Source organism: Orcinus orca, chromosome 13 (assembly GCF_937001465.1).
Source record: "Orcinus orca chromosome 13, mOrcOrc1.1, whole genome shotgun sequence".
NCBI classification, from domain to species: Eukaryota; Metazoa; Chordata; class Mammalia; order Artiodactyla; family Delphinidae; genus Orcinus; species Orcinus orca.
In genome coordinates, this window is record NC_064571.1 from 38,817,259 (window position 1) to 38,830,500 (window position 13,242).

The 13,242-nt window shown below is 36.3% G+C and overlaps 1 protein-coding gene across 12 annotated transcripts in view; it reads right to left on the minus strand.

The window, feature by feature from the left end:
• Positions 1-13,242, minus strand: part of EHBP1 (EH domain binding protein 1) — a 494,124-nt gene that overhangs the window by 58,539 nt on the left and 422,343 nt on the right. For 8 of the 12 annotated variants that reach the window (XM_049696094.1, XM_049696097.1, XM_049696095.1 and 5 more), the window contains one exon: positions 4,118-4,265. In XM_049696094.1, the coding sequence (XP_049552051.1) occupies positions 4,118-4,265 (148 nt within the window). The remainder of the gene's footprint in view (positions 1-4,117; positions 4,266-13,242) is intronic. The other 4 variants (XM_049696098.1, XM_033407276.2, XM_033407281.2 and 1 more) reach the window with 1 other exon arrangement.

Sequence of the window (13,242 nt, forward strand, 5' to 3'; positions counted from 1 at the left end):
ACCATATGCCGCGGAGCAACTAAGCCCGTGTGCCACAACTACTGAGCCTGCGAGCCACAACTACTGAAGCCTGCGCACCTAGAGCCTGTGCTTCGCAACAAGAGAAGCCGTCGCAATGAGAAGCCCATGCACTGCAACAAGGAGTAATAGAAAAAGCCTGCGTGCAGCAATGAAGACCCAACGCAGCCAAAAATAAATAAATAAATAAAAATATTCACACAAAATGGTGGTTTAGAGAATACAGAGATTGTACCTAAGTGTACATGAAACTGTTTCTTGCCAGGAAAAAAAAAATATTCAGAATAAAATTTCTCATTTGTATCATGATTTTAAAATTCTCATTGAAGGTTCCCTATAAAATTCATAACTTTTAAAGTTATTCTATAGAAATCAAACAAATGATAGAAAACAATACAAATATATTATTAATAGAAGCTGAAAGTAAAAATTACTGAAGGCCTGTAAGATTTTATTTTGGGTCAACAAATTTGGATAAATCTATTTGCCATAACTGAAATAAGGATAATGCAGGCACACAAACATTCTCATGGATAAAATTTTTAAATTTTAATTTATTCATTTGAAATGCAAAAACAAAGTACACTATTCCATCTAAATCAAAGAGAGGCAAAAATGTCAGTTTAAAAGTTCAATGACCCTCACCTAACCCAAACCAAAGTGATAAGCTACAGAATAAAAAAATACATATATGACATATATACACATATATATAAGTACACATAAAATATATAAAATCTATATCATATACATCCCATGTAATATATAATAAATATATGATATATTATAATATCATCTTCAAATTAGATAAACACCTTCCTTGCAAGTGCCCATGGGCCATTAATAAAAATGTAACATTTATTTGGCCAAAATAAAAACTTATTAATTCTCAAAGCAGAAATTCAGGGCATATTCTCTGACCACAATACCATACAACTAAAAATGAAAATACCACAATTCATCCACAAACAACTGTACCTTGCCAAGTAAGATCAATACAATAAATGAACCCACAAGTTTGTTACCTAAAATGAGGATTTTAAAAGGAGGCTGTTATAGGTCTATAACTAAACAACGAAGCAGAAATTGAAAAAACACATGTAGTATACCACAATATCACCTGACTCTCCTCTAAGTCCTAAAATTATGTCAAGAGGAGGACAAGTAAAAGCTAGGCTGTAGCTCGTTGGACTGATTCTGTTATTTCACAAGAATTAGGCTACTTCTGGTTGAAATAGGATGCAAGTGGGATGCTTGAATACCTGGCTTTACATGACCTAAAATATCTTGCATATATTTTCTGCGGACACCTGAGGCTTATGACACCTCACCTCTAACTTACTAAGTTTTCCTTTCCTCACTGAGGATGGAAAAAAAACAGGCTTTTCAAGTAGGTTCAGGCAGTGAGTTTGAGTACCATGTTCAACGCGTCCCCTAGGTTGTGCTTTCACCTGATTATTTCAGCTCTTGACTACCCCGTCTTCTTTGTCACTTTGGACCACTGCTTCCAAAAATTTTCCCACCCTAGTCTGTCTTCTAGGCTGGTCCCTATTCATTTTTCTCTCCTCCTTTCACACTATTCCTTATTCAGACCTGATAATTCCCATTAGACATTGGAAGAATGGACACTAATTTGTTAACTGTTTCCCCCTGACTTATCAACCCCATAGGGTTATTTTCATTTAGGAATTAGACTCTTGTGAAATCAAGTGAATTTCTAATTTGCTATGTAAGGGTCAGCAAACTATAGCATGGGGGCAAAAACCAGCCCACCACCATTTTGGGGTAAATAACAGGCATGCTCATTAATTTACATATTGTTCACGCCTGCTTTCAGACTACAAGAGCAGAGTCAAGTAGTTAAGACAGAGAACACATGGTCTGCGAAGGCTATAAAAATTTACTCTGGCCCTTTCCAGGAAGTTTGCCGAATCCCAGCCTAGCACAGTGACTGGCACTGCTAAACAGATAAATGTGTATGTATGAATGGTTGAATTCTAGGCAGGAATTTTACCCTCTCCCTTGACCTAAAGGTCTCTTCCCCACCTCCGGCCTTGATAGCTTCAGCTTAGGCCTTAATGCCAGAGCAGACCTAGTCGGATCCATACACCTTTATGAAGACAGGCCAATATCCACCACTGAGGTCAAGGAATAGGCCTGCACTGCTTGTAGCTCAACCTTAGCTCTGATTAAGAGCCTATCATCTGATATGTGGCCATTTCCAACATCCAAGGTATGGTGTGTCCTATGAGAGAAATGGACCCTAGGCACTTTGGTCTCCTTAGGGAACAGTCTAGACTCTTCAGCAGGTTCTCATAAGTCATCTGTTGAACCCTGTCCCGCCTTCATTTCACCTGGCTTTTCCTTTTCTAGTCTGTACTTCTTTGCTAGCTTCAGAGATACAATCCTCACTTGTTCTTTTTCACTCTGTTGACTGCTGAATGATGCCAAAATCAGGTCTTCACTTTCCCCAGTTACCAAGTTGGGAAGATACCCATTTTTGGGGTTATAACACTGACTAAGTCTCTCTACCTAGTCTAGTCCTGGCTTAGGCTCAACTGGGGTTGGATTATAGAGATAAGACCAATTACATAGCTGACTCATCCCACACCATTAATCAGAAATTTTTAATTCTTAGCCTTCCCAGAGTTCACAACTCATTTAGCATTGTTATCTGCTCACTGCTGGAAAATAAAATTGAGACAGTGGATGCCTCTCTATCTTATTATTACTGCTCTTCCATGGGTTTATGATATCACAGGGAGGTAGTATTAGTAGCTTTAGGGCAGTCTATCTGGAGGGTCAAGAATATGAGGCTTTTTCTATCTTTCTGAGATACAAGGAGGCAAAGATTTTTAAGATTTACTTAGAATATCTGGAATTTTTATGATATCAAAGAAACATCTTGTTACTAATCATAAATGAAAGCAAATTATAATAGCATTATATAATGTAGCTGTGAGTAGTTACTGCTGTTACTATAAAACTTTAGTAGTGAGTATAGAAACTGTAATAAAAATTCTGAATGACAGGAGTTGAAAAGGTAAGATGAAGGATTTAACTAAGAAATAAACATTCTGAGAATACCAGATGGACAGATATACAGCTACTTGGGAAAGCAGCTTTCAAATGTATGGGATGGAAGGTTATATGCTATAGGCATTGGTTGGAATGCTCTACAACAGTAAGATTTTAATATAAGGATCAATTAGAAATAACAGCAGTAAGTTTCAGTTTACTTTGAAGAAACTTATCATTGACCTAGAAATGGTTTCCTTTGTTTCAGTTCTCTAAGGTCTTATTCGAGTCCTCACTTGCCTACTCTCCAGAGTGATCTTTTAGCATTTAAGATTAATTCAGGACAAGTACCTGGCATGTTCTGATAGATAAATAGGTCACATACCTTTGAAATAAAAAACCCCACAGGCCTCTTGAATATACTACTCAAATAAAAATGTAAAAAGTTTCAAGTTAAAGATGCCCAAATTGAGCACTGAGAGGCAAAACTAAAATTCCCTTTAATTATATGTACAGTCCTTGTCCTAAAATAAAGCTTAGAATAATTTCTACAGATATTGAAAAAGACCCTCTTCGAATCAGGAGACTAAGAAGAAATGCATATGGGACTTATTCAAAATGCTTACACGTCAGGCTATAATGCTGGAACACTGTTAAAGCTACTTTCCAAAGATCTGGTTCAAAGTGAAAATCTCTCATGCCAAAGCTCTCCACTAACAAGTCTTGTGATCTACATGTTGAGGACTTGATTGCATTTTACTCACTCCTAATACAATTAATGAGGCATCATGGGGAATCACAAACCAAGGCCCGTCTGAGTTTTCTCCTAAATCATATTCTTAGTGTTTCTTGAGTACTAATCATACTTAATCATAATCAAAGTACTTCTTGAGTTGATTTGGAAATTGGCAATAGTCATCTTCTGATTTACTATGCTTTAAGTTTTTTGTAACATACTGATAGGCTAGAAACTGTATGTATTTGATGCACAACATTTTGAAGTAAGAATAAAAAGTCCCAAAACATCCATTGCGGATTTCTGGGTTGTGTGTAGAATATGATACAAGATTCTTTAACTCACCTCCAGATGCCTTTGACCTTTCTTTCAACTTTTCTGCAGCCATTTCACCATAGCTGGGAAGTTCTGACATCTTCACTCCCGATCGAGCTTCTGCTATTAGCTGACGAGCTCTCTCTCTCAGCTGCCGACGTCGCTCTTCATCTTGCTGCTAAGATATATTGAACAGTTGCCAACTCAGTAATTGACAGAAATGCAATTTCATTTTCAATCTGATCATCATGATAGTAACTGGTTTACAGCATGGTGCTTGGCCCACATTATAAATAGGATGCTCTATATCAGTTGGATGTCATACCATTTTTAAAAGACATCCAAGAATCAGATTTTTAAAAAACATTTACAAATTATTGTATTATGTCTGTTAAAGATTCAAACTAGCCTTTAAAGAATGTTTGGCAATATAATTACTGAGAAAAGAGCAGGATCTACTATTAATAAAATAATCAGGCTTATAGGAAAAACGTAACAATACTGAAAACAGAATTTCAATTAATACCTTATTTTTTTAAGATTAGAATTTAACTTGCAATTTTCTAGTAAAGGCATAGAGCACTGGCTAAAAGAAATCTTTGATAGCAGAATATGCTGCTACATCATGTTGATCAAATATAGGAAGTGGTATTTTTAGGGGGCTACAGCAGGAATGGGGATAGTACACATTAGTTCCACAGTTATTGTTGTTGATAGTTTTAAAATCAGAATTGGGTAACTGATGTATTTCTGTCCTCATTTCTACTATGCCTTCCCCCCAGACAAACATTGAGAAGAAAAAGTAAAATCTAGTGTGGTTTTTGATATTTAAAATAACTAAAAATGACAGAGAATTAAATAACTAAAATAGGTTTTGCCTCCTAAAAAAGGGCTATTATGAATTGCAAATAATCAATGTGAAATCGCTTTGTAAACTGGAAAGTATATGATATAAGGCATTATTATGACAAAACAAAGCCTGAAATAATATGGCCTCAACATATCTGTGCAGTTATCTTCCCTTAACCTCTCCCAATCTCTATAAAACCTCACATCTATTTATACAAAATTGTTTGTATCATGTAGTTTCATGCATCCATGGATTTGAATATATCATTTTGTCTTCCTGAAATGTTCTTCTATCATCTATTTAACTCCTACTCATTCTTCAAGATTCAGTTTAAATCCACTAAACTTCCCCTGACTACTCTTCCCTCCTCCCCACTGGTGGAATGAAGTTCTCCTTCTATGTTACTATAGTACCGTGTGCGTGCGTGCGTGTGTGTGTGTGTGAGATTACTTTTTAAAATAATACCTGTCAAGTTATAACTCTGTACAAACATCTCCTTCTCAGTAGAACTGAGCTACTTGAATGCAGGAGCTAGATGTGATTTATCTTTGTATCTTTGGTCCTTAGTACATACCTTGGTACTTGGTACTAGATATGAAAACTTAACGATTTATACTTTCAAAGCTTATATTATAGAGGGAAAGATAAAACAGCCACAATAAGGAGGTGCAATAAAAACAGATGAAGAGTTCAGAAGAAAGAGGTTTGTTTTTGTGTCTTTTTTTTTCTTTTTTTTTTTTTGTCAAGGGGAATGATCAACCTGAGTTGTATCTGAGAAAGATTAAAGATTAATCTGACAACAGTGTATACGATAGGCTGGCCTAGGGGGACTGGAAAGAGACTACTTAGGAGGCTCTTATAAACAGTACAAGGAAGCTATAATGAGATTCAGAACTGGGATGGTGGCAATGGGAATGGAAGGAGACAGGTGTAAGAAATACATCAGAGCTAGAATTGGTACCTGTACCAATTCTTAGTAACTGATTAGATGTAGAGGGAAGAAAAAAGCTGAGTCAGAAGAGACAGGGGTAAGACACTAGCTTGGTAGAGTTCAAGGCTAGGCAATTCTTTCACAAATTTTGAGATGGCTAGAATAGAGAGCTGTCAAAATTAATGCGGGTAGATTAACAGAGGTATTGAATGGACCCAGAGACAAGCTTGAAGCTCCCAGTGGACAAACTGAAGCAATTTCAGTATCAAAACAAACAAGCAAACAATGACTGCAATGAATTGAATCAACGAAAGCACACACTGAATCAATGAAAACTCATCAATTCATTATGATATTCAGAAAGTTCTATAGAAGGATATATAAACTCATTTGAGGTAGCTTTTTTTTTTTTTTTTTTTGCGGTACGCGGGCCTCTCACTGTTGTGGCCTCTCCCGTTACGGAGCACAGGCTCCGGACGCGCAGGCTCAGCGGCCATGGCTCAGGGGCCCAGCCGCTCCGCAGCATGTGGGATCTTCCCGGACTGGGGCACAAACCCGTGTCCCCTGCATCTACAGGCGGACTCTCAACCACTGCACCACCAGGGAAGCCCTGAGGTAGCTTTTAAAAGAACTCCTAAAAATTACTAATTAGAGGAAAAAAATCAAACACTTAACCTGTCTTTCCAGTGGGAACTGAAGTTTAGGGTAACTAAATAGCCCCAGTCAATTACAGAAAGCTCAACTTTATAAAATAATACCAGCTATAATAATAATATTATGTATTTTCCAAAGATGGCCATGATAGTATTTCTCATCCCACATGCTTTCTGCAACATGACCTTGCCATTCCCTCGTCAAAAGGTAAAGCTTAATTCCCCTCCCCTTGAGTGTGGGCCAGCTTTAGTGACTTGTACATAATCAACAGAATGTAGAAGTGCTGCAGGTGATTTTCAAGGCTAGGTCAGAAAAGGCTACACCCCTTTTGTCCAGTTCTCTTGAAATTCTTGCATTTTGTACTTTCTGGGAACCTAGCTGTCATGCTGTGAGAATCCCAAGCTACACATAGGTGCACCAGTCCACATTCCCAGCCAAGTTCAGCCTTAAGTCTTCCTGGCTCACGTGTCAAACATGTGAATAAAGCCTTCTTCAGAATCTCCACTTTCAGCCATTTTGGGTCACCTCCAACTGTTCAAGTCTCCCCAGCTGACACCCCAGACAATGTGGAACAGAGACAAAGCATCCACACTATACCCTATCTGAAGTCCTGACCCATAGAATCTGAGAATAAAAAAAATTTTTACACCATTAAGTTTGGGATTGTTTGTTTTACAGCATTAATAATTGGACCATATGCTTAAGTAACACCACACAGATTATTCCCTAATTGCAAGAGGAAAACCTAACTTTAAATGAAGAGATCAGAACTAGATCAGGGATTAGAAACCACTACTCTAATGGTCAGTCTTAGCATCACTAATGTTGAGTCAACCATATGTTATGGTTTTTTTTAAATTTTTAAATTAAATTTAATTTTTTACTTATTTTTGACTGTGTTGGGTCTTCATTGTTGCACATAGGCTTTCTCAAGTTGTGGTGAGTGGGGGCTACTCTTCGTTGCGGTGAGCGTGCTTCTCATTGCAGTGGCTTCTCTTGTTGCAAAGCACAGGCTCTAGGTGCACGTGCTTCAGTAGTTGTAGCACGTGGGCTCAGTAGTTGTGGCTCACAGGCCCTACAGCGCAGGCTCAGTACTTGTGGTTCACGGGCTTAGCTGCTCCGTGGCCTGTGGGATCTTCCTGGACCAGGGATCAAACCCGTGTCCCCTGCATTGGCAGGCGGATTCTCCACCACTGCACCACCAGGAAAGTCCCTGTTATATGTTTTTTGATATGAAACACATGAAGCGAACACCACCTATAATATTCTAGCCCAGATGTCTAAAGTGAATCTACTAAGCCTTCATATACAACCTCCAGTTTAACATAAACACAGGAGACAGAGAAACATGATAAATGACACAGCAAGGAAGCAACCAAACAAATCTAGAAAGTAGGATATTCAGGCCAATTAATCTGGTCATTTTAATAAGAGTTATCTAAACAAACACAACAAAAAACAACTAATCATCATCTCCACCAACAAAAGGGACTTGACCAGATGCAATGTGTAGTCCTAGGTTAGATACTAGTTTGGATAAACCAGCTGTAAAGGACACTGTTGAATCAATTAGAGAAATCTGAATATAATTAGAGTTATTAAATGAGAGAAAATACAACTTGACTGAAAAACAGTTTATACAGTAAAAATTTGTTTTGTCTTTTTGGCAAAATAAATACATACATAAGACTTGGAAGGTTATTCACAAAATTGACATGGTGGAGATATCTGGGTATGGAAATGTGATATTTTTGTTTTCTTTGTCTTCATTTTCTAACTTTCTATAATACACATGTACTACTCTTGTAATAAGAGTTATTTTTCAAAAGTCTTGGGGGGAAGGGAGGAAAGACATGAAATGGTAGGCTTCTGGGGTGGGTGGTAGGGGCAAAAGAAGAGAGATGTAACATTCAAGGGAGATTTTCTTTTCTTTTTTTAAAAATATTTATTTATTTATTTTGGCCGCGCTGGGTCTAAGTTGAGGCACGTGGGATCTTAGTTGCCGCGTGGGGGATCTTATTTGCAGCATGCAGGATCTTTAGTTGCGGCGTGTGTGTGGGATCTAGTTCCCTGACCAGGGATCGAACCCGGGCCCCCTGCATTGGGAGCGCAGAGTCCTAGCCACTGGACCACCAGAGAAGTCCCTCAAGGGGAATTTTCTTAATATTTAGAGATGCGAGCTTATTTGTAGTTAGAGGAGTAGTATGTACTGGGCAGTGTGAGACCAAAGACGCAAGAATAATACACAAAAATCCTTAGTTCATTATTAATACTTCTGAACTTAGAAAATAAAAGGAAATACAGGCTTGATAATGGTAACTTTGGTGACGGTTGCTGATATTTCTTGAGCTTTTATGGGCTAAGTGCTTTATATGCATGATCTCATTTAATTTTTACAACCTGATTTTTACCAATGAGAATATTTAAGTTTAGAGTTCCAAGGTCACACAGCTAGAACTGATGTCTGAGCCAGGAGTCCAGCCCAGGTCTGTCTGACTACAGGGCCCTGCTTTTAACCTTCAAACTATTTGATCCCCCAAAAGTATCAAATTACATGACCAACTGAGGAAAATTGAGCTTTTACTAAACTTTCATCTTTCAAACTTAAGAAAAGTTAAGAGCACTAATAAAAACCATTATTTGATATGCCTCAGGCAACTAGGTTTAAGTGAATTTCACTGCGTGTAATAACTTCTCGCAGAGCTGGAATCTGGTGATTCAGACTAAGATGAAGTGGTCTTGGGTCATCTTAACTGCATAAAAATGAAATAAATGATTCTACCTTTATGAATATGAAATGGGAACCTAGTTTTTTCTTACCAGCTACCGCTTCCCCCTCCTCCCCCAATAATATTCCCACCTGCAAATGTTTCTGAGAGCTTACCAAGAGTGCAATTTAAAGCAGGCAATCATTAATAAAACCAACACTAAATACTAAGTAGGGACACTTTATCAATTTCCATGTAAATTGTTTGTTTGTACCTATTTACCCATCATTGTTCTCTATACAATAGAAAAAATGTAAACGAACAAATCAGAATGCAGCCCTAATAGGACTTTCTGTTTATAACCATTAGCCCAGAGGTGTGCTGTAATTCAGTTCTCAAGTAGCAAGATTTAGCCTCATTAACAGACTACAAGGGCAGGTTACAACTCATAAAACCCTACAGTAAACAAAGTTTATGGACACAGCGCAAAATCTTGAGCCTGACTGACAGAATTCTAGTTTCCTATCAGATTGCCCTGATTTACTTTTCTGCTAACATCCTAACACCACAGAGATAATTTTGCTTGGGCCTTGGAGGGCTCCAGTGGGATGGCATATCTGCGTTGTTTGTTTTCTCACCCATTGAGTTTCCTTAAGACAAAGAACCAACTGAAAAAATAGAAGTTAATTGTTAAGGTCAGAAGGAAAAGCTTGTAATTATAGAAATTGATTATGCAACCAATTTAATTGATAGTATTATTAATATCCAGATTCCTTATATGTAAAACTAATTTTTATATATAAGCTTCATTAAAAGTCAGTTTTTACAAATTGGGAGATTGGGATTGACATATATACACTAATATGGATAAAATGGATAACTAATAAGAACCTGCTGTATAAAAAAATAAATAAAATAAAATTAAAAAAATTTTAAAGTCAGTTTTTACAGTAGTATTTAAAGAATAGATAGCAAAAAAAATCTGTGTCTTTTACTCAAAAGAAACATATTGTTTATATCAAAGGAATAAAATGACCAGAGAGTAAGGGCAGTGATTATTTCATCATTTTTTATGTTTGTATAGGTGAATATTTCTGACAATGATGGTTTGTCTAAACCTACTCAAGTACAGAAATGTGTTATCTGTTTTGACCCTTCTGCATTCAAAAGAAGATAGCGACTCACAGCTGTAAATAAGTCATCTGTTTACTATATCTGCTGAAAAAAATAAAGGAATCTTTTCAATGGGATGCAAAGGTAAGTAACTTAGAAGACTGCTGTCATTAAAAGTACACTCGAAAAATTCAACACATAGGAAACCTATGTATCTTTCATTTACCTGCCTAGTCTAAATAAACTTAAAAAAATTGAAGTAGGCTCCTATTTCTAAGAATGGGTCTGATGACATTTACCTTTTTCTATACAGTATTATTTACAGAGTTAGACCGAGTTATATAGAACATTCTAGCTTTTGTAAGACAGATGTACTCTTTAGAGGGTTTGATAGAAGCTGTATTTTTGAGTAAATACTAGCTGTGTGCCTGTGCAGTGTTTTCACACATGTTATCTCACCATTCACCACTCTGAGGTAACCACTATGACTCTGATTTGATAGAAATGGAATCTCACTTAAATATACTGCCCAAGGTCATACATCTTGTAAATGGCATAGTAAGAATTAAAATCACTGTCTGTCTGATTTCAAAGTGCTGGTCCTAGCTATTACATTACTGGTGTTCAGAAAATTTGTCTGAGGCCCTAATGCTATTGTCATTAAAAAAAACAACAGTTCTTTACTTACACTTGGGCTATACAAATCAGGTTAAACTCCCCTTTGTGCTACTGAATACAGAGAGGTAAAGAGAAATTAACTTACTTATATTCATTTAAAACTTAGGTTCCTGACTTTAAATTATAAGTCTTCAGAAAAGTACTGAATGTGGTACATTTAAGCTTCACTTTCCTCTTTGTTAACATCTTCAGAATAAGGCAAAAGTCCTGTTATGGTACAAAAAGCTTGTATTTCAACACAATGAATTTAAAATATTCAAATATTTTTTGGATCAGATGGATCAGAACTAACCACTTTGGACATAAACTGAAAAAATATTTAGCCCTTTCACAGCATGTCTTCAAGTTACTATTTTTCTTATCCTTCTAAAATGGTCTACAATCTGCCATAGATAGACGCACTAGTAAAACTTGACAATTTAAGGACAAACTCTTCAAGAATAAGTAATGTAATTCCTTGTTTCCTTTCCATAAAAATGTATTGGTATGCAATTTTTATATTTCACAGTTCACCGACATCTAGGCAAGCTTTCTTCCACTGCTTCAATGGTGCTACTTTTAATTTTATCCTCCTTAGTCGTAGTAATTAAAGTGATCAGCAGTGGCATCCCAGCGGCTTTGACACAGCTACAACCCCCTAGCAGACTTTTGCTTTTAAGGGGAAGGGGAAGAAAAAGACTAGAGTTTCATTTCACAGAGAACAAGAAAATCAAGCTTCTCCAATCCTCAACTTTATTCAATTGTTCTTTCAGCAGCCTTTGGATCTTAAGAATCAAATAAAAATGGCTGCCATGGGGGGTCCTTTTTATACTTGCCGCAAATGTCAACGACTGACATTACTTTAGCCAAAAAATGATGCCATGGATGTGTGAAGGTGAATTAGAACATGAGAAACTGTCAGTGTAGCTGCTGAGATCATTACCCACCCAAGGGTGTCTTTCATAACATTAGATATTTTTATTCAGTCAGTTGAAAACTATAGATTGAGAAGTCTTTCTATTTAAGAAACATGTCTACACACATTTTCATGAAATAAGCTTTTACAAAATTTAGAAATATATTATTTCAAATAATGTAGTTTGCATCCTTAGTCTTTGTAAATTTGTGTTTGTAACAGCACAAAGCACCCTATTTCTATCAACAAACCCATATTCCATACTATCTTGTGCTTACTTGAGTTCTTCAGTGTTTCATATGGTCTTAGGAGTTGGACTTTTATTAATTGGGCTAAATACATTTTAACTTATCTAAATTTTTTTATAGGGCTTTACTTAGTACTGCTAATATTTCACAGGATTCTGTTCTCAGAATGGTCCGTGAAATTCCTCAATTTAATAGTAAACTAAGAGAAAGAACTTGACTGCCACCCTTTCAGCATTAGACAGGAAGCAAGGCTCTGTTATTAGGCATTCAGAAAGGATAAAAAAAAAAAAAAAAAATTCTGTGCTTGTCCAGAGGCAAGGATTACCAAAGTGCACCTATTCACTTGCTACCAAAGATAGAATAAAAATAAAAAATAAAATTATAAGATCTTTAAAGGTTTGGGTAGACTAGATAGTTTCCCGCCAGCTTGATCAGCTCTTGACTGAATAAATAGGATTTAGAGTAAAACATTAAAACTGTTTAGCAGATCTTTTCAACCCGTTTCAAACTTTTCTTATGCTGGTTTGTAATATAAGCAGACATGCTTATAAATGGCCACACCTGCTCATTTCTCTGGGGATGGCCTGATCTCTGTTTCTCTAACAAAGAAAGAAAGAAAGAAAAAAATCAGCCTTTCTTGTTGCAAAACAGAGTGGAAAGTCAAAATCTTTCTCAAGTTTGCTCCATCTGGTCAGATTAAATCTTTGATCAACCCTGGGGATTACATTTATTTTTGTAGTAACTACTAAATTTTGAATTTGTTTAAAATACATAGGCAAAATATTAAACAGAATGTGAATTTAAGTTTGAGATCTAGTTTTTAATATATGAGCAGAAAGCATAAAAGGACTAGTTCAGAAAAAACAGACATGCATTTGAAGAATTTAGATTTCATTAGTATTCATTTCACACAACGGAATATATCATACTCAAGTTTTAAAAAATATATCTCTTTGTTTCCAAATACAGAAATGATCATTTTTAATTGTAGCATTTGTTTTGCCTGAGTGCTGTAAAAATAAAGAATTCTAAACATAAAAGTGCATGATCAAGTTAATGTTGCTATATGAGCCTCTCC